We start from the raw sequence: 22099 nt of genomic DNA on the forward strand, positions 1-22099 counted from the left end.
GCTGATATGTTTAATATTTTTACATTTGCTTTTAGTTTTAAATATAATTGCCTTAATTTTAGTTTATAATTAATATTTTAACTGTTTTAAGAGACGTTAGTTTGGATACAGCTAGTGTGCTTATAACGACGTATTGAAAGAAGTTCCGTCGCTGAGCTCTAGGGCGGTTGGTGACGTGAACTCTGTCGAGTCACCAAGCGAGGGCAGCTGGATATGGCTTGCGACTTGACCGCCGAGTGTTACACGCACTCCGCGGAATGAATTATAAATTGTCTACCAGACTTTGGCTGGTGTGTTAGCCGGGGGACGTAATCAGCTTTTGAAATGATTTAATGCGGAGTAAAAGAAACGTGTGCCGCTGGAACTGTCGCTTGCGCTGGATTGTGGGTGTCATTATGCAGGCGATGGTGCAAACTCATGGGACGGCCTATGAAGAACCTGCATTTGGAGAAAGAGCTCACTGGCTGGTTTAAGGGTGGCTAATCCCCTTATGTCATCACTCCGATATGCAAAGAAGTGAAACAGGTCCAGCATTTTACCTTGCCCCTGGCGAAGTCGATCAGAAAGCCACTTGTGTCTAGGCGGCCCTTTTTGGCAGTGACTCATGTCGTTTTTGTGAGTTACATTAACAAACGCTGGACGTAAAACTTTGCAACCCCTTGTTTTGGATTTTGAATTATTGAGTTACAGGAATTTTTGGTAACTGTTAATTAAGCCTGAACTAAGACTGAAGCGCCACCACTCCCTTGAAAATATTGTATCGGCGAATCAAAATGTTCAGCTTTTGGCCAGCGGAAAATAACAAATTAAGACCCGGGTCTAAAACTTTGTTACACGAGAACAGTGTATAAACTTTAGAAGGATTTTATGATTAACGCATATGTATTTTGTATATTATTTTTAATGGCCGTTAGTTGTAGCATTTATAGTGTTTCGCAAATAAGCCTTAGTTGGGGCTATCTAAATATGAAAAACATTTGTCATATTAGTATCAATTTGTTGCGTGTATTTAACGTATTTATTTTCTTTAAAAACTTCTGGTGATAGATAATTCAAGTAAAATTATGTTAGCGCTAATTAAAGTATTGGCATACTTGGTGCAATGTATTGCCGGGTGTGCGACACCTGAAATTGTAGGAGCCTGTTCAAAAACAGAAAACCTTTCCAGTATTACAATTTTGCCAACTTTTATGTTTCTTGCAGTTAATTTTGAATAATATCCAACATGGTTTCCTTGTAAAAAATTTACTAGATAATTCTCTGCTGTTGACGTTGAGGACATCTGCTTTAGGGAACACTTATTTGCCTTGTAAGAAAATTTATTTATTTATATTTTATATAAATTTTGCTGTCCAGCGGGTGTCCAAATTGTACTGTCTCGGTCCTGAGTGGGCAAGAGGGTACGTCATCTTAGTATGAAGTGCTGTGGAAATTTGTCACTAAGTATCTGAAAAACTTGAAATGGTTGGAAAGATTCAGAATTTTTATTTTTTAGCTGTCCTGATGGTACACACTTGTTGCTGCAGCTGGTATGCTGATGATAGTGGTAAATGCTGTAGTGAGTAAAGTATAATAGCTTGCAGTTATCTTTAAAAGATTTGTGCAATGGGAGTGCATGACTTGATGTAAGTTTTTGGACATACGCCATTGCTAAGAACTTTTTCTGTTGAAGAAAAACTAATAAATAAAATAAATAAATAAAAATAAAAATAAAAATACTCAAAAAAAGATACAAAAAACACACAAAATTAAGCAAACAATTGCTGTTGTCAACAAGGATATGAACACCACAAAATATTCCGAAACAGGAATATGGTCAGCAAACAAAGAAAAAACAAAGAAAAATGTACTAAGAGAACGAAAAAATCCCCACAAATGATGACAACACAAAAATATTGAAACCCAAAATAATTCAGCACAACAGTTGAAGCGAGACAAAAAAACATGACAAAACGAAAAAACAAACAAATACAATAGTTTTACCTAAACAGAAACAAGCGACGTTTCGGGAACTGCTATCTGCTCCCGTCCTCAGGCAGAGACGCACATGGTACGGAAACACAGGTGCGACTGAGTATTTTTATTTTTATTTATTTTATTTATTAGTTTTTCTTCAACAGAAAAAGTTCTTAGCAATGGCGTATGTCCAAAAACTTACATCAAGTCATAATAGCTTGCAGTCAAGAAAACCAGGTCTTGTCCCATGGCATACATGTCAATAAATAGACTATAAACTCACATATTTAAATTAATGACAGTGTTAATGACAGAATAAAAAATTCCAGAAATTGTCTACATTTAGTAAAACAATGATAACATAAAAAAGGCTTTATTTCATGTCATGTGTTGGTTTTTTTTTAAATATTTCAACTTGGCAATCATCTTCTGAAACACATACTTTCTATATGTGTGCAATTAGTTTTCTATCGCCTAGCTAGTTCTGTTTATCATTTTCATCTTCATTTTCAGTTTTATCAGCTTGTGATTGGGGAACATTCCGAACCTGCAAAACTTATTATAGTTACCATTTTTATTTTTACCAACAAAAATAAATCTTCATCAGTCACATTAATAGAAATTCAGAATATTAATTTTCAAATGATAAAAAATTAACAATACATCCTTCATGTAACTTTAATATTGCTAAAAATCTGAGTGAATGTGAACCTTGAAACTGTGTTGTGGAAAAATATAATAAAATTATTTTATATAATGCTGTAAGTTTTAACAATTGTATTTTACATCTAGATTTTCCAAAATTCTATACAGTATGACAGACAATTGGCAGATATGGACAGTCTACACTTTCATGAGCCAATGTTAATTGAAAAAACTTTTAACACATTTAAAATTACAGGCATGAATCCTTTTTTTGAAAAACACTTAGTCTGATGACGACTAAGTACGTAATACATAGTTGCTTTAGAATTGCATTTTTGCTCTAAGTAAACCTGCAAACACATGACTAAATTATTAAATGGTTGTAATTATAGTTACAGAAGTCACTGCAGTTTTGGTTGAGGGGAAAAAAAAGGTCCGTAGGAGAACCATAGGGGTTCTGAACTAGTTTCTTGGTATGCCCAATAATAAATTATGGTTTGCAGCAAAGGTGAAAATTGGGGAAATTTTGGAATGTAGTATTTTTACAAGGCAGAAATTATGGTGAATGAAGTGGAATGGGTAGAAAAATTATTCCATGTAGTGGTACATGGAATTACTTAAAATGATGCCTACAGTTTTTTGTTACTTTTTAGTGAGTGATCTTAAAGCAAGTACACCTTCTTGCTATACTAAAAATATTTTTAGAAATAGAAGTTATACAAATGAGGTGCTAAATTATGCATTATAACAATAGTTCAGACTTAAAGAGACACATTAATAAAAAAAACAGACAAAAAATTACTCTTTGTTTTGAGTTCTCTGTGTTTGGGCATATACAGTATACTTCTTTCAAAAAGTTTCTCAAAGTTCTTAGAAATGTAGACGTATTAAAAGGGTAAACTTATATGTATGTATAGGTTCACTCAGGGGCGCAACAACTAAATTTCCATAAGGGGGGCAATATACCTTATTATAAAGAATCATCGATCCCCCCCTATTGAAGCGGGGGGTCCGGGGGTCCTTCCCCGGGAAAATTCGTATTTCAAGGTGGAAAATGGTGCTATTTAAGCAGTTTTATTATCTAAAAATTGATTACACAGCACTTTCTTTGCCCCCGTTTGCCCCCACTTCAAGGTTTCAGAGGGGGGGCAAAATACCCTTGGCCCCCCCCCTGTTGTTGCGCCCCTGGGTCCACTGATAAATTTTTTAAACTTACTACGCAGGAAATTTTCTTCAATGGGATTTTCCCTGAATGTTGTATTCTCTGCTCCTAATAAAGTCCACCGTGTAGTCGAAAATGTACTAGTTTATATATATATATATATATATATATATATATATATATATATATATATATATGTATAGAGAGAGAGAGAGAGAGAGTGTGAGAGTGTGTGTGTCTGTTTTCTAAACCCTGTCAAAAGTGTTCTCCACTGCTCACAATAAAATGTGGAAACTTGAATGGGATGAACAAGGGAGTGCTCACCATGAGCTGGTTGATGTAGTACTCGTAGGGTATGTTCCCCATCTCGGCGTCGATGGCCACCGCCATCATCTCGTCGACCTCCTCCTGGGTGAAGGGCTCCCCTTCCTCCATGACGGCCCGGCCCAGGAACTCCTTGGTCAGGTGGCCCTTCCTCGCCGGGTCCAGGGTCACGAAGGCCTTGAGCAGCTTCTCGGGCGACGCGGGCTGCAGCCTGCGATATCCGCGGTGCTCCCCGTCGAGGGACGGAGCCAAACGAACAGGCTTAACGCCTCGTCGGCACCGAGGGCATCAAGGATGATCAATGGTTAGAGACCCGGAAAATTTTGCGGGTTCAATGACCTCCAGGATAGACTCCAAATTCCTCTACACACTCGGGCAAATGCCATCTGTTCATTGGCTGCTGACTTGTGAGTCGTCTCGACCGAGTGTCTGGGATTCAACACTTCTTTGAGCGAGGGTCTCTAATTGACCCTCATTACTCCAGATTAACAGTGAACCAATTGCAGAAGCAGCACTAAGGTATAATTATTTGAATTTTTAGCATAACACGAAATGAACCCGCGAATTTTTCGGGTCTCTGTTAATGGTGGTGAAATATGAGAATGGAGCGATGACGGAATGGATCGGCGGGGGGGAAATGGAAGTGCCCTTAACTAAATCCACCGGCTCACTGTGATGTCCGCCACGTTCCCCCACTTGTGAAAAGTCCGGGTTGAAACCGCCAAGGATCACCCGCGGATTGCCTTGCGGGAGAAGCGTGCCGACAAATGAACCACCGTGGCCTCTGATCAGGAAAGGGACAGGCAAATCCTTGAGCCCTTTAATGCAATCAAATATTTAAAATACTTTATTTCTGGTGAAAAATTTTTTAAAAAAATGTTTCAGAGGAATGAAAACTTCCGAGATTCCCACAAAAACACCTCTGTGGTTGATAAGGCCTGTATTGTTTTACCCTGCAAAGACTATCAAATAATTATTCTTGTATATTTGTGCAGGCCACAGTACTTACAAAACATTCATAAGGAAAAAAAAATTGCTTGAATGTTGAACGTCATATGAATATCATTGAATTGTTTTAATAAATAAAAGAAATTATTTTTTTTGGTGGATTATGAAACATTGTTGAAGCAATCAGCCACTGGCTGGGGCAAGGGATTACCCCAGGATTTGACTGGAGTGATTACAGAGAACCATGGAAAACGGAAATCAGAATGGAGGGGGTAGGCAGGCATTCTACCTGGGCCTTCCAGAATGCGAGTTCACTGTCTCACCTCATGGGGGGCCGTTGGTGGCTGAGTGGTCAGTTACGGGTTAGATCTCCAGAAGGGTCAAATCCAAATTTTTCGCAAGTGAGAAATGTGGTGGACATTGCCGTAAGTCTGTGTGTTTTCAAGAATACCAGACAATTTAACTTCTGCAGCAGGGTGAGTTACAAAGAGAGGCAGAGGGCGTGTACACTACATCCTAAATATGTTGCTGCACTGTGGTGCTTCATGAAAGCAAATACATTTGAGCCGTTAATGTGTGGCCACACTTTGCGAACTGCTGCCTTTCTTTGAGGCAGCTCGAGCTATCAAGACGTGGACCCTTTAATACGAAATAAAATTTTGCCAGAACCAGTACTCCTGAACAAATCAATTTATATCCTAACAAAAATTTCGAAATTTAACACCTGCAAACAACAACAATAGTTTTTTTTATATATATATTTTTTTTAAATACCTAAAGACTGTCTTATCTTTTGGTACAAAAAATGTACGCCTCCACAAATTTTTTTTAAAAATATTTTTTTTACTCTTGAGTGGGGACCTGTGAGCCAAATTTTCAGGGGAAAACCACCCAAAATGTAGGTAATATCCGACCTGCTGGTACAAGGGTATCAGCTGTGTACCTGTTCTCTTGGATGATTTGTGTCATGACTGGTAGGAATTTCTTCAGCTGCACACTGCCAGAGGTTTCCTGGTCCTCAACGGCAACCAGAATCTCTTGGATCTCCGCCTCTGTCGGGCAGCATCCTTTCAAGGGGGAAAAAAAGGTGGGTATCAATTGCAGGGGCGTAGCCAGGGTTTTTTTTTAGGGGTTCAAACACCCTCCCCCCCCTTAGCACCAAATCTTTAATTAATTTCTTATTCATCACTCAAACAAATTTCATATTAAAATTAATAACATTTAAATTTAAGTACCGAAAACTGCTAAAATAGCACTATTTTACACCTTAAAATCCAAATTTTTCCGGGGGAGGACTCCCCCCCCCCCCCCCCCACTTTAATACGGGGGGGCCATGCTTCTTAACACCCCCCATACACAAATCCTAGCTACGCCACTGATCAATTGTATGCATTTTCCTCGACAGCAGTCATCCAACTGTGTAAACAAAGTTACGTTGGTAATGTGGGAATGGCAGTTATTTGCAGTGTTTTGTCCCAAACAATATTTTGTCGTCTAATGCCATCACCACCACCACCAATATGGTAGAACTGAATTATGTTAAAGGGAGGGTCTTCACTGTGCTAAATACTTAAATAATCTTGCGAAACAAAGTTTTAATGGTACATATTCTACCTTGCATGGCACAACATTTTGCAAATTACACACCACACTCTTTTTTGTTGTGTAACATTTTAACTCTCTGTATATGGCATTTGATAGGAGTAATTTTGTGAATGTAAGGGAAGTCACAAGGAACAGAAATGTGTAACAGTGATGCTGCCATCTATGGCGGATGGCACGAACCAAATTTGTTTTTTTTTTCCAAGATGGGTAGTATTTTAATAAAATTACTTGTCGAAAATCAGGTCCAAGGATGGGTTTATTATTATTATTATTTTCACTTTTATTGGGGCCATTTTATTGTATAGTTTTAAAATTCGCTCTGTAAATCGAATGATTCAAATAGTCGAGGTAGCTGCTTCTGCAACAAATTCTTGCAATGGGTGCAAAAACAATGTGTGATTCTAGTCAAGAAATGCAGTTGAAAACACAAATTGCTTTTAATTTATCATGCACTGCATTATTTTTAAGAATTCTAAATTCCAAGTTATTTTTTGTCTACGAGTTCCGGATTATAATTGTATTTGCAACATGAGAACACATGAATCTGCTCGTTACCGAGGTTAGATGTTACGCATCTCTGGCAAGTTCTGAAAGACTCATTCACATTATTTATGTAATCATGTAATTAATCTTCAAATAGGTCATTTTTTTTAGAAACTTTGCATAAAAAAATGCTTTACCTTATAAAATAGTAAAACTCATAATATAGCCTATTTGAAAAATTGTTAGTTTCCATTTCATATGCACCACAACCTTGTTAATGTTAAGCCCATAACCAATTTTTGTATTGATTAAAACTTTTATTTTTTTTATTTTTAACTTACGGTTAGACTTATGCAAGTTCTGTGCTGAGGTAATAGTATTCTTCATGTTTCAATTGAAATGTTTAGAAATTACTTACCAAGTGATCTTATGATGGTACCAACTTCCCTTACGTCTACAGTTTTTGTGCTCGAATGATCGAAAACTTCAAATGCTTCAATGATGCGCTTCTCTAGATCGGAGCTGTCCTCTAAATAAAATAGAAAACCAGGTTTTATGTAAGAGGAAACAACAGACATGTGTAAAAAAAAAACTTAAATATGAGTTGGTTGCATGCTGTGAATTGAAACAAATACATATTTTTGCTTACACATTTTGAATGGGTTGGACGAGGAATCTCCAAACGTTTTAGCCTAAGGACCACGTTGACTTTTCCACTAAGGACCATGACCTAGCTAACTCATAGTACCAACATACTGGAAAACTATGGTGGGCCGGATACCGTATAATAATACAAATATTCAAAAATGTTTAAAGAACAGCACTTTAATACAGCTGCAGATAATGTTTTATTTGCTAATTTTCATTTAATATACAAGTTAGAGTTCTCAAGATAAATAATGATAACAGCGGATAAAACCTTAATTAATTCATTCCTCCTCTCCTCTGCCCCTTCTATGATGATACTATATGCTAGCTTATGTCTATGATTTTGAAGTAGTTTGTGCTCAGTTTTTATATTTGAAGCCTCCGTGTGATTCTAGTACATGAGATCTTGGAGAAGGTAAATTTCTAGTTCCAATGGTTTGATTTAATATGTGCTAACTAACTGCCATGTCTTTTTTTTTTTGACAGTTATATTTGCAAACTGGCAAACAAAAGTTTAATGAGTGACTCAAAATATTCTTTCTACACATACGCATACATTCTATATCCATGATTTTAGTCTTATGGCTTCAAAGAGTCTGCCAGTATGTTAGCTAAGAAAATTCTGATATTTCATAATAAAGAGCATATATAATGTAAAGGTGCCTCTGTAGAGTAAAAGTAGCAAATATACTTTTATGCATGCAAACCATCGTCCATTTTTGCACAAATATTCTATAATGCTATACGGTACTCAGTTGAAGGGGACACTTCCATTACTGTTTACTCCCGTATTGTGAATAACTACCTATGTAATGAATTAGCTAGAGCTGTAGCAAACCATATGTATTCGGTACTGAGTAACGGATGCGCCATCTAGTACCGAGTAGCGAAACGTTACACACGAATGCATTTTGTTATAGTGCGACAACAAGGAAAAGAACCTGCGCAGATCTCACTGCCAGCAGATGGTCACATGATGAGCGCGTCACGAAGTGGAGGGGGTTAGTAATGGAGCTGCTGTCTGGCTGATAACACCTTCGTGCTCGGCTGTCTCGCAGTCCGTATTACACGAACCGATCTACGTAATGGCTTCTACGTCGGGATTTAAATCACGTATTAAATCTGGCACGCCAGTGCGGGGACAAGCTCGTGAGATTGTTTACAATGTTGCAACACATCTCAGTAAACAAAAACAGTTGTATAAATTGATGTACAATGTCGCTAAAACAACAAGTGCTGCAACAGGTGTCTCAGTATCAACAGTTAGACAAATTCTAGCAGAAGGTAAGGCGAAATTAAAGAGCAAAACCAGTTTAGCTTTTTCGATATAGACGGATAAGAAAACAGAGCATAGGAAAATAATCGAAGTAGACGATTTTACATTTAGTGCCGTGCGGAGAAAAATTCACGAGTTTTATACAGTAAGGAAATCAGTTCCGTCATTAAATAAGTTGACTAAGGCTTTGCTATGACGTCGTCCGGGCCTGCGGCCCCCTTTGAGCCCGATATGCCACCGCCCAAACACCACCATCTGTTCAAACCTCCCGCTTGTGTGTGCGTGTGTTGCTAGCCCGGCAAGAGGGCACTTAGCTGCAGTGCGCCGCACCCCTAATTGGTATTAATAAATATTGTAATCCTTTTCGCCCTAAAATAGTGTCACGACGGCTATGTATGTGAGTGTCTTTTGTTTAATTAAATCATGATGTTTTATAATTCAATACATGCAAACACGGACAAAGACGCTCCCTAGCGGGCGACGGAGGAACTAGCATGCAACTTCATTTAAACCATTTTCTATCATATAAGTAATTATTACAGGTGGTCTGGGCATGGATGTAATGTACTAATTTTTGTAAAAGAGTTTATGTTATTTTTAAAAATAACCCGGGGCACGCCATAGCTAAGTTGTAACGGTAATTGTGTTTGGCGCAAAGGGCGCCATGTTGCCTTCCGCAAGCCCTGATCTCTCCCCAGTCTCTTTCTCCGGCCGGCCGAGGGCGGACGTGTCTGCAACTCGAGGCGACCACGTGCGTGGTTCGCCTCCTCACCTAATTTGATTTGTGCCTCGGGCGTTTTATAGCAGTATCAAGGGAGGATTGTGTAAGGGCGTGTAACGTGAGTAATAAAAACCAACTTAATTGAGTCACGTGTTTTTGTGTTCGGGGGGCCACGTGGGTCCTTAACCTGGTCAGCAGCGTGTGGGACGCCCTGACAGCCCACTGCGGTAATTATAAGCGTGCCCGACGCTGAGAGCGGGCTTAGTTAGGGACAGGTGTTGCGTAAAAATCAGGAGGGCTAATTTCTCGCCGCACACGGGCCACGTAACGCCCTGAGTTAGAGTTTTCCAGCCGGGTCCACATGCCCACTCACGTGGTGGCGCCCATTAGTTTCCACCAGTATTTCCAACCTTAGCACCGGTACGCCCTCAGCTAGAAGACAACGTTTTGAACTGTAGCAAGGAATACTTGCGAAAGTTGTTGAATAAGTTAGGGTTTTGCTGGAAAAAGTGTCAATCAAAGAGAAAGATTTTGATTGAAAAGCCAGAAATAGCTGCTTGGAGAGGGCGCTAAATGCGTGAGTTACGTGAGGCTGGCAGAACCGTAGTTTATGTTGACGAAACTGATGTTCATGCTACACATAGCGTAAGTTCTGGTTGGCAGTCAGATATGGAAATAGGCGTCACAGAATCCATTAGGAAAGGTCCAAGATTAATAATTGTTCATGCGGGTGGAGAAGAAGGCTTTGTTCCGAATGCTTTACTTATTTTAAGTCAAAACAAAAATCTGGAGACTACCAAGACGATATGAATTTTTAAAACTTTTCAATGTGGGTGAAAAGTAAATTACTGCCAAATTTACCTGAAAAATGTGTTGTAGCTCTGGACAACGCCACTTATCATAATGCACAGCTAAAAAAAAACCTACAGCATCATCCTTAAAACAAGACATTCAAAACTGGCTAGCAAAAAACAATATTTCATTCTCTTTAACAATAACCAAAGCGAGTGTTCTGCTTTTAGTAAAAAGTGTGCCAGTAAAGAAACAATTTAAAATAGATACGTTAATCACGGAGTGTGGCCATGATGTCATTCGCCTGCCTCCATACCATGCTGATATGAATCCGATTGAGCTGGTATGGGCAGACATCAAAAACAAAATTCGGGAAGGAATCTCTTCATCGCTAGATAATAAAAGAAAATTGTGTGAGGAATTGTTCAGCAGCTATTCTGTGGACAAATGGAAAGAGAGTTGCAAGCATGTGAAAAATATTGAAGTGGACTATGTTAACAGTGACAGGAGAATTGACATTGAAATTGATAAAATAATAATAAATGTCGGATGTCCAAGCGACACGGACATTGCAAGCGATACGGACAGTGAGGAAAGCAGTCTTTGTGATTCGGAATAGGTGAGTATGTTAATTGTGGGCTAGCTTTTTTTCCTTGTCTACGAAGTGGTTATTTTCTATGCCTGTTTTAATGTTTTGAAGCAGTACTTACATTTAAAATGGATTCTAAACCACTTTGGTATAATCTTTGCTCAAATATAATTTTTAACTTCCTAAGCAATAAATTAGACTTGATGAATCTAAATTTCTTCAGCCATGCATTTGAATGAGCCTTTAAATTTATATATATCCCTATATTAAAAGTTTTAAATGTTTGTGATTTAAACGACGAGTCAATACAAGAATCTTCAATCAAAACACCATCTTAAAATTAAACATCAAAATGGGAAAAACAATAACAATAATGCTATGCCATGAGGGACATAGACATTAATCTGGAAAACTAATTTAAAAATTCTGAGGCGCAATTTAGTTGCCACTGTGGTCAAATGATGAAATGAAATGCATAAGTACGCCGTTGGTGTTCGTGTTGTAAGACGGGCTCAGGCCTGACAGGTTGATTTACCACCCCTCCTTTCCAACTGTGGTAGGGGAAGTCTGTGGATGCGCAGAGGAAAATCTGAGAACGCTCTTTTGTTCGTTGTCGTATTATACATGGGTGCCCACAAGGGGGGGGTAACGACGCAGACTGCGTCATTAAAATTTCAGGGGGGGGGTGGTTAAAAGACGAGTAAAATGTATTTATTATTTACATAATTATAGCTTCTAATGTGAAAATATGTTTCTGGTGCTTTGATAATTGAAAGGGATCTTGTAAATCAAATTGGCAACCCCGCACTTTCCTCAACAAAAGCAGTTTGGCATCTGTTGGTTCAGGATGGAAATATTACCTGATATGACTAAAATTATTATTAGAAAATCAGTTTTAATTAATGCAAAATGTGATAAAATATAATACTAAAAAAAGTATAATATTATAAAATAATTGAGTAAATCATTGAGAAAATGGCATAAAAAATTTCGGTGGGGGGGGGGGCGCATCATTAGGTTAGGGGGGGTGAGTCATAGTGTTTGGGGGGGGGGGGGGGCACCTCTGTATTATACTCGCATTTTTTGTAGTATGTAGTTCTACACTTTACCTATTAAATCAAATTAAATTTGGAATGACTTAAACACAAGCCTGGTTCAAAATACGGAAAAGTGAAAAAATGCACCTTACACAGTTTAGTATGTAATGTATAAGTATGTTTTCTACAAATTACGAATGTTGCGACGCCGCGACGTCATACTGTACGCGTACGCAATAGGTACGACTCGATTCGTTGCTCTAACATAACATAGCTTGTTATGAGGTATCAGAAGTAACGAGTAACGTAACGATACGATAGTAACGAGTACCAATTCTTATAGTAACGAATACATACGGGAAGGCTTTTTTTAGTTACTTTTACACCTCGTCTAGAATTAGGAGGGCAGACAATGAAGCAACTGCGTCAGTGTTTTCTGCTGGAGCTGTTCTTCACGCCAGTATCGCCAACAATATCAAAAATGGAATGAATTTATGCAGTATGTTTGGCTACATTTACCCAATTCTGTTTATAGCCGAAATTGTGCAGTGTGATGATGCGATCTTATGATAGTGGTCTCGTCAATAACTATTTTTAATTCAAGTAAGTTTGTACGCTGATTCTCAAGCAATGCACATTTCCTGTTAAAATAAAAAATAATCTTCTTACAAACGCTTATTACTATTGCCGTTTAATATTAATACTCTACAGAAACATTTTTAAAAGCTTACCTAATTCTTCTGTAATATTCTGCTCTTTATTTTCCATTCCACTATTTAAGATAAATGTTTTAAGTGTAAACAAGTACAAAGAGATAAATATAAAACGTTAATGTAAGCGACACAAATCTCCATGGTAACGTAATATAATTTAGTTTTTTTCAACCACACGGGCTACACGGTGTCCGAATTACACTGGTGGTGTTTTCTTCAACCGGATCGCAACTTCAACAATTTATTTATTATGTTATTGGCACCGTCTGGGCTGTCTGTAAATAAGAATAAGTGAATTTAATGCCCGGCGAGCTCTCAGGGGGGTTCTTGGCTACATGGCTGAAGACAGCAATTAACTAAGAACTGGATACACGGTAAAACAGTATTGGTTTATTAATAACAGTTATGTACTTGTACTGCCGTCACCCGACCTCTGTGAAAGGCCCGGGGGGTACCTGACGGGTGCTACGGGCGTCGCGATGCTGTTGTCCGGAGGGGCGCCAGGCTAGCGGGCTGCTAGGCTGTTGATGTCGGGTAGTGGGTACTCTGCCCCCGCGTGCCCCGCCAGGTACACGGCTTGAAAGCTAACCTGAACGATTTTCTCTTGGCTGTGAAGGCCGCTCGGCCGTGTGGAGGACGGAAGACTACGAAAATGATTGTACACAAGTTTGTGAGTATAACGTTTAATTTAAGAGCTTCACCGGGGGTACACGGTACACATTCGCTCTGCGGTTCAGTCCAGCTACAAAACTCCCACCAACACTTGGCAGCGTCTAGCAATTACACAATTACAGTCACAAAATTAAAAAAAAAACACAACACTATGCACGGCGTCCTTAATTAAAATACTCATTGGAGTCGGCCAGTACTGTAAGTTCCGTGATCCGATACGCAGCGCGTTATCACAATGAAGACGGTCGGGATAGGCCCGGTTCTGCAAAATATGCGCCGAGTCGACGTGGGCAGCGGTGAATTAATAATATGATTTGTTATGAAGGTATAGTGCAGAATAAAAATGATCAATGAAACTAACTTGAATGCTGCCCACGGACACATGTCTGTTCCCGGCGCGGAGTGGTTGGAGACTGCCGAAAGATGGCCGCTTCTCAAGGGAGGCAACTTTCACCTCCTTTGTGAGTCGGCACCAAAAACTTATAAAAACTTAATTTGTTATATGATGAGTAAAAAACATACTCCAGGTGCTTGATTAAAACTTTGCACCTGGTAAATAGTTGCCTAAGGCTTAACAGTTGTTTTAATTGATTTACTAATTTAAAAAGTGGCACCAAGTTGGCGACTGTAAATTTAACTATAAATTGTCTCTACGTGCACTGTTTGGGTTTGAATTCCCTTAGTTTGGCTAGACCACTATGACAGGCCAATTAATCAAGGCCAGTAGCCGCTGTGGCTAGTAACGACGCACTTGCTCACTGCTTGTGATTAATTAACTTTGTCTTAATGCCTCGTTTGGGAATTGTTTTCCGTAGTCAAGCCCCGGGGTTTCGTGTCCTGATGTTTAATTCAGTTAATTGAGGTCACGCCAGGGGCGCTTGCTTGACTCATTCCGGCTGGGCTAGGGTGCGCGCTCCGAAAACGGGGTACGGGCTTAACGGCCATGGTCGGTACATCAACCCCCCCCCCCTCCCCCCCCCAACGGAAGCCCGCCCTCAACAAATATAGTAAGCTTTGTTCATTTGAATGAACATGGGTGTTAACTTCATTAATACACAGAAACTACAGTGCAGTGACGATTCAAACGCCAACTAGTAGGTAACCAAATGTCATGACGTGAATAACCACTGTGAACACAAAAATGAAACTTCTGTGATCAAAAAATTGTGCATCACCTTTATAATTTCTGTAATAAAAAAAATGGACTCTGGCAATGCAGCAAAAAGGTAGCTGTGTAGCAGTAGCTGCCTGTGTGTGATACTTATACGGGCTGAGCTGAGCTGGAAAAAAACTGCGTAGCTATGACAGCGTTCAGTGCAATGAGCCAGGAGACATCTCACTGACTGCCTCTGGCGGAGAGCGGATGGTTGTGTAATTGCCTCTCACAACACACACTTTTGGAGACACTCCTGTACAGTTGTGTGCCAAAGGCCACCTCCAGAAATGCTGCCCGAGCCTTTGTTTGAGCAGCTGTGGTCGTTACTATGGAATAACATACCACATGCTACTTCACTCACAGCTTCTGCATTTCATTTAGGTATGCACTTTTCCAACTTCAACTATCGTGGTGATTCATGAATATATAATGAGCTTACATTTTAAATAAATACATTTTTGGTATTGTAAAACACACTGACTATATAACTTCACTCTTTACTGCTAGAAGCACCACTCAATTCTTGTCGGATTGATCCCACAGAAAAAATTACATGATTGAAATCCAAAATTCTTGAAATACAGCCAGCCAGCTAATACAACGTCCATCTACATATTTTTAAATTTCTATACCCATATACGAAAATAATGTTTTAGTAGTGTGACAAAACAATTGAACGTAATAAATAAGGGTTGAAATCGAAATATTTTAAAAAGGAAAAGAAGTTATTGTGGAATTTGAATAGTAATTTTTTTTTAATCCAGTAAATGTAAAAAAAATTTCACAATATATAATTTTTTGATATTTTCAATTGTTTTAATTAAGAATAATTATTTGAACTCTTAAAGATTGGAAAAAAAAAAGACTGACATTTAATCTTACTCGCTTTAAAAATGGTACAATCAGATTTGCAGTATCCTCAAAATATTTACAACTATTAGCATATTTGAAAACATTCAAAATGTGAAATATCTCCTGAATGAAATTTTTTTTTTTAAGGTGTTTTTGAACTGTAAAGTTTGGTCATTAAGAATTGAGAAAAACCTGTTAAGTTAGGTAAAAAATAACTAAAACAAATCACCCATAGAGTGATAAAATGTGTGAAACTGCTGTAAATGATTACTGTTCTAACTCTTGATTGAAACACATCAAACGTTACTACACAATTTTTACTGTCTGAAAGTTGAAGTGATCTTACCTTACATTCTGATCATAATTCACAGAAAAGTAAAAACTATAACAATGTGTCTACATGATAAGCAGTTTCATTCAAAGGGTGTTGTTAACATGCAGTTTTTAGGAAAGTGACAAAATCAGGGAAGCAAATATGATTTCAATATTGCAAGCTGAATAATTACGAAGTACAATCTATGGATTTTTAGTCACGTTTTAGCGATGTTGAAATATAAACTGTAACACTTCACTTTCAAATGAATGCAGCCAATTTGTGGACTTCTCTTTCTAAGGCTTCGTGAATCACATAAAATGAATAGCTGATTAACGTATACTAAACTCTTGTCTCCAAACATTCCTGAGGAAATCAGCATCAGTCCCAAGATGACAAAAGAATTCAAGTCTCTAAACACAAATTGAACCTTCTTCTGTGTTTATTGACAAATTCACTAACTAAATGTTCTGTTTTAAAATAGCTTGTATGATGAAGATTTATTACCAATTGACAACATGGGACTCTCTCTACATCTTGCACTACAACAAAAAAAAAAAAAAAAAACACAATTTTATTTTGAATTTTTAAAAAATTATTTTTTAGCTTGCACTGGATTGGGTAAATATGTAGTTGGGAGGTATTTGCGAAAATAAAAGGTTAAAAATCCGAAAATACTTTTATTATATGCTCTTTATCTTCCTCTTTTCATTAAACCCGGCGGAGATAAGAAATTCCAAATACTTTAGGAGATATCGAATTTTAAAATATCATAGTTGAGCAATATTTGTTAAAAAAAAATTTTAAAATTCCGAAAATACTTTTATTCTATGCTCTTTAACTTCCTCTTTTCATTAAACCTGGTGGAGATAAGAAATTCCAAATACTTTAGGAGATATCAAAATTTTTAATTTTCATCACAATACCTGTGCATTCATGCAGCATTTAAAATTGTTTCTTGTTTGCGAGTAAGATTTTTTTTTTTTTTTTTTTTTTCCACGACGTAGGTGAAGAACGACTACATCATTTTCTACTAATGGCAAAGGAATAGTACCCGCCTCTAACTTAAGGTGAGTTTTTAACGTTTCAAATTTTAATGTTTTATTTGTTATTTGAATTTTGTTGCGCAAGTAATAAATAAATAAAAAAAAAATTATGTGAGTTCCTACTGTTCATTCTTTGTTATGGTTTGTTAGGTCAGGTCAGTTACATTATAAATACTTTAAAACTAAACAACCATTAAAATTAATTCATATTATTTTTAATGTCTGCTTAGTTTGAAAGTATTTATAATGTAACTGACCTGACCTAATCGACCATTTTAATTAATTAGGCATTCACGAACACACGGCAAAATAAAAACATGGTAACAGTCGAATGATTGCACAGGTCTTGTATTGCAAAATAAGAACGGCGATACCTCCTAAAGTATTTGGAATTTCTTATCTCCGTCGGGTTTAATGAAAAGAAGAAGTTAAAGAGCATAGAATAAAAGTATTTTCAGATTTTTAACATTTTTTTTCACTAATACCGCCCAACTACATATTTACTCTAGATTGAAACTGGTAGACTAGTGTGTCTACAAATAACTTGTGAACCAATTTCAAGACTTTTTAGGACCTTTTACTAAAATTTTCTTACCTTTCTTTTATATCACTGGCTCAGATTATGTATCTACGCAAAATTAAACATACCTAATATGAAATAGATCTAACACCATTCATTGAGACGTGAGGATTTTTTTTCTACAGAGCTAAAACAGTTAATGAGAAAACTTCAACTTTACTGAAGTGGACAGTTTCCAAATAATTATTTTTAACGTATGGCTATAAACTGAAGTAAGGCATCAAAAAACAAAAATGCAATTTAGCAAAATGCAGCTGCAAATTAAACATTACATGATTTCTGGCTCCGTTTCTGTTTATTTTGGAAGTTTTTCTTGACTTTCTTGACCAATCCTCCGATTTCCTTACTTTTTTAGTCAGTTCCATGACTTGAAAACACCCCGTAGACTACGTGAAAGTTGATTACGCATACCCAAAAATCTAACTTCATTTTCATTTCACGCTTCCAGTAAGTCCACACTAAATAAAGCTTCTCTTTCCTGCTCAGTCGGATAGTCTGTACACATGCGTCCTCTTCTTCCCCGGGACGGTGGTCGCCTTCTCCAGCCTCTCTGCCACGTAGCTCGCCGCGTCGAACTTCTCCGCCTCTTTAATCTGGGCGATCAGCTCTGCCTGGAACACCTTCTCCTTCTTGAACTCCCTGCGCTGCCGCACTTTGGCCCACTCGAACTTCATGCGCTTGCGCAGCTTCCTGAGCTTGTGCTTCTTCATCTTCCGGCGCCGGATCACGACCAGTCGAGCCGCCTGCTTCGCGGGGGCTGTCCCCACGTCTGGATCCTCCACGTAAACATCGGGAGGGATTCTGTCAATTTTCTCCACTTCGTTGCCAACAGTGGGAAGATACACACCCGACTTACAGATACCTAAAACGTCTGATATATCGATCTTGTTACTGACTGGCACACGTGGAAATTCAATTCCACTTGTGCATTTAACAAGTGGTATCAACTTGTTAACCAGCTTTGCTTGTTCCAACTGAAGGCATTGGATATTTCTAGGATTTCTTATGACACTGAGTCCACATCTGTGATGTTGACGAACTGAAGCAATATGGGACCCATACACCTTGAAATCTGAAATTTAAGCACATGGACAATTTTTTTAAACAAATATTTGCATATAAAGCTATATTTTACAGTTTCGTATAACGGTACAACATATTCTAAGTTTAAAAGTAGTGTTACAATAAAAAGTAATTACAAAGCCACAAAGTCACTCAGATGACGCTTCAATAATTTTCCAGAGCAGCAACTTCTCCACGTGAAAAAATTCTTAGTGTTTTATTTTTTATGTACAGTGTTGTTGCTGTGATGGTGGCATTTCAAAATTCTAAGTATTTTGTTACCTGCCAGAAAAATGACCGGTTAGTTAGTTTAGAATAATGACATTTAAAATATTGAAAAAACAGGAATGTGGAATGAACAATGTACAGTGATATAGGCTATCTGGTGCCTTGTAGTCAAACAAAATGTGATTACAGAAAATTTTTTCATTGTCTTGTTTATGTTAATACAGTTACAACCTCCTTCTGGTCACTTACATCAATTTCCAAGATGAGTTTATAATTTAGTGAACGGATGGATGTAAAATCGTGTCAATGGTTAGCCAGGTTAGGTTAGCTATATTAATAATACTGTAAAATAGTGTAGGCTGCTAGGTTGATAACATTACATGTTTCTTGTATACCAAAGATTGTTAACTCTACCACCCGATTTCAGAATTTTTTTTTTTTTTTTCGCTTAAGATCTTTTCCTAACAAAATACCTAATTGAACATTACATTGATCTCAGTCATCCAAGAAAAAACATTTTTAAAACTAATAGTATTATTTTACCTACTTGATGAACAATTCCTCAACAAACTTAGCCAACAATTAAACATTTTTGAATAATCTTAGATGCTCTATAAACCAAATTAGAATTTCATTTTTTCCCTTGTTTATTTACAACTACCACAAGAAAAAAACTCCATTCAGTTCAAAGAGCAGAAAAAAGCCAAACGTGAAGATAAAACGATAGAACACAATTAAGGTAGAGCGCTTATAAACGTTTCATTTTTAAGCGAAGAGTTAAGAACAGAAAGACGTCATATTGGTTTCAAAAGTTTTTAAGTAATTATTATTATTACTTAACCTGCAATTGGGCTTTCACCCGGTGGCAAGAACTCCCACTCACTCCCCTCTCCCCCCCCCCCTCCATCAGCTTTCTCCTCAGCTCCCTCCCATCCCTGACCTCCACCATTTCCTCCCCCAGCCCATTCCACTCCCTCCCCGTCCTCACCAGGAAGGTGTTCCGCCCTCTCTCTGTCCGCCTCCACACCCTCTGGAGCTTACATCTGTGGTCTCTTCGTCCTCTGTACTCCCCTCTATGTACTTTGCTTCCCAATTGCCCCCATCCCCCTTCCCCCTTCAGCACCTTGAACATCCTGACCAACCTTTCCACTCTTCTTCTCCTCTGTAACGTTTCCCACCCCAACTCCTTAATCATTTCCGTTGGGCTATGCAGTTTCCCATCCTGCCCCTCCCTCCTTCTCCACATTCCCATCACCCACCTAGCCGCTCTGCGCTGCACCCCTTCCAGCTCCTTCACCTCAGTCACCAGGTAGGGGTCCCAGACCGCCGCCGCATACTCCAACATTGGCCTGACCAATGTGGAGTATGCCTTCTCCTTTGTCCTCCTCCCAGCTCCCTGCAGGGTCCTACCAAGCAACCCCAGCGCCTGCCTTCCCCTCCTGACCACCCCCTCTATGTGCTCCGCCCATCCTAGGTCATTTTTCAGTGTCACCCCCAGGTACTTATATCCTGCTGCCTCTCTTATCTCCTGCCCCTTCCAGTAATATACATTTCGTGTGACTTTCCTCCTCTTTGTAAATCTGACAACTTTTGTCTTACCAACATTCAAGGACATTCCATTTTTCTCCGTCCATTGCTCCAACCTTATCAAGTCCTCTGTTAAACATCCCCCTTCCCCCACAACCTCATACACTACACAGTCATCTGCAAATAGCCTCCATCTGGCTTTCATGCCCTCCCCCAGATCGTTTATCATAATTGTGAACAACAGAGGCCCCAGCACACTCCCCTGTGGCACCCCCGACGTCACTTCCCCCTCCTCGGAGCTTTCCTCACCCACTCTCACTCTTTGTCTTCTATTCCTCAGGAAATCACCCACCCAGTTTACCACCCTTCCATCCCTCACCAGCAACTCAACCTTTTCCATTAACCTCCTATGGGGGACCTTATCAAACGCCTTTTCAAAATCTATAAAGATTGCATCTATCTGCTTCCCCCCGTCCACCGCTTCCACCAGGTCTTCCAACAGCCCAGCCATCTGGGTCTCGCATGAGAACCCCATCCTGAATCCATGCTGCCTGTTATCCACCCACCCCAGATCTTCCATTTCCCCCTTTACGTACCTTCCTACCAACCTCTCCATCACTTTTCCTACACAGGACGTCAAACTGACCGGCCTGTAACTTCCTGGCTCCGCCTTATCATTTCCCCCCTTGTAGATGGGAACTACCACTGCCTCCTTCCATTCCATTGGTAGTTTCCCCTCCTCCAGAGACTGCTTGAAAACCTCCAACAGGTACTTCCCAATCTCCCTATCACCCAACTTCAAATGACTATTCCCTATACCATCTGGCCCAGCTGCCTTTCTCCCTTTCAACCTCCTGATCACCTTAATTACATCTGTCAGTCGCAGCTCAAAGGCCTTCCTGCCCATTAAACTGTCGTCCTCTTTACCCTCCCATGCCTCCCCCTTTGTAAATACTGCCAGATATTGCTCCTGCAGTAAGTCTGCCTTTTCCCTGTCCTCTGTATATTCCTGCCCCCCTCCTCCTCTGAGAACCCCTATTCCCTCCTCACCCTTCACTCTTCTTATGTATCTGTAGAGCTCCGCCCCATTTACCGTCCCCCCTTCCCCCATCAGCTGTTCCATGTAAGCATCCCTTGCTTCCCGCGATTTCCTCCCTAGTTCCTTCCCAAGCGCCTTCATTTCCGCCTCTATCTCCTCTCCCCCAAGCTTCCTTGCCCTCGCATGCAGCCTCCTACATTTCCTTTTCAACACTTTCAACTCCCTTCCATAGTAGGGAGGGTCACCTCCTTGGCCTACCCTCCTCTGAGGTACAAAACGTGTAGCCATCTGCAGCAGAATATTTCTTAAGGCAGCCCATCTACCTTCGAGGTCCTCTATATCTACCCATCTACTGTATTCCCCCTTCAGGAATGCCTCTGCCCCCACTCTATCAGCCTTACCCCAACAGTTTACCACGTTTCCCCTCCTTACCCTTTTCTCCCTCCAGCCCACGTCTAACTCCACTACTGGGATCCTGTGATCACTGATGCCCTCCATTACCACACTTCCCCTGACCGCCTCCATTGGTCTCACAAGTACCACATCCAACAGGTTCCCGTCATCCTGCTCTCCTCTCCTGGCACCTTTTCTGGTGCTTTCAGTCACCACCTGCTCCAGTCCTCTGTTTGCCAGTTGAGATGCCCATCTCTGTTCCCTTGACCCCATCCCCTCCGGCCCCTTTTCCCATGCCACCCCTGGCATGTTCAGATCCCCCGCCACTATCA

The 22099-nt window shown here is 39.3% G+C and overlaps 2 protein-coding genes across 3 annotated transcripts in view; both read right to left on the minus strand.

Moving 5' to 3' along the window:
- LOC134538679 (dynein regulatory complex protein 8-like) overlaps positions 1-13032 on the minus strand; it is a 20210-nt gene extending 7178 nt beyond the window's left edge. Inside the window, exons 1-5 of one of the 2 annotated variants that reach the window (XM_063380097.1) lie at positions 12918-13032; positions 7542-7652; positions 5979-6102; positions 4088-4298; positions 2243-2503 (exon numbers count right to left, since the gene is read on the minus strand). In XM_063380097.1, coding sequence (XP_063236167.1) covers positions 2435-2503; positions 4088-4298; positions 5979-6102; positions 7542-7652; positions 12918-12954 — 552 coding nt within the window. In that variant the 5' untranslated portion in view covers positions 12955-13032 and the 3' untranslated portion in view covers positions 2243-2434. Of the gene's footprint in view, positions 1-2242; positions 2504-4087; positions 4299-5978; positions 6103-7541; positions 7653-12917 lie in introns of those variants that run through there. The other variant, XM_063380098.1, reaches the window with a different exon arrangement.
- A 1542-nt stretch (positions 13033-14574) lies between these two features.
- Positions 14575-19479, minus strand: LOC134538680 (uncharacterized). Its single transcript, XM_063380099.1, has 2 exons — positions 19356-19479; positions 14575-18590 (listed from the first exon to the last, which is right to left on the minus strand). Exons 1-2 carry the CDS (start codon positions 19396-19398, stop codon positions 18001-18003), a joined length of 633 nt encoding a protein of 210 aa, XP_063236169.1. The 5' UTR covers positions 19399-19479; the 3' UTR covers positions 14575-18000.
- Between the last annotated feature and the right edge of the window lie 2620 nt (positions 19480-22099).

The sequence above is a fragment of the Bacillus rossius genome, chromosome 14 (genome assembly GCF_032445375.1).
Source record: "Bacillus rossius redtenbacheri isolate Brsri chromosome 14, Brsri_v3, whole genome shotgun sequence".
Lineage (NCBI taxonomy): Eukaryota > Metazoa > Arthropoda > Insecta > Phasmatodea > Bacillidae > Bacillus > Bacillus rossius.

Excerpts from the sequence above, each read along its gene's own strand:
- LOC134538680 (XM_063380099.1), bottom strand. The coding sequence starts at position 19,398 with ATGTTTAATTGTTGGCTAAGTTTGTTGAGGAATTGTTCATCAA. Across the intron at positions 18,591-19,355 it reads GTTGAGGAATTGTTCATCAA|ATTTCAAGGTGTATGGGTCC; the intron begins GTAGGTAAAATA and ends CTTAAATTTCAG.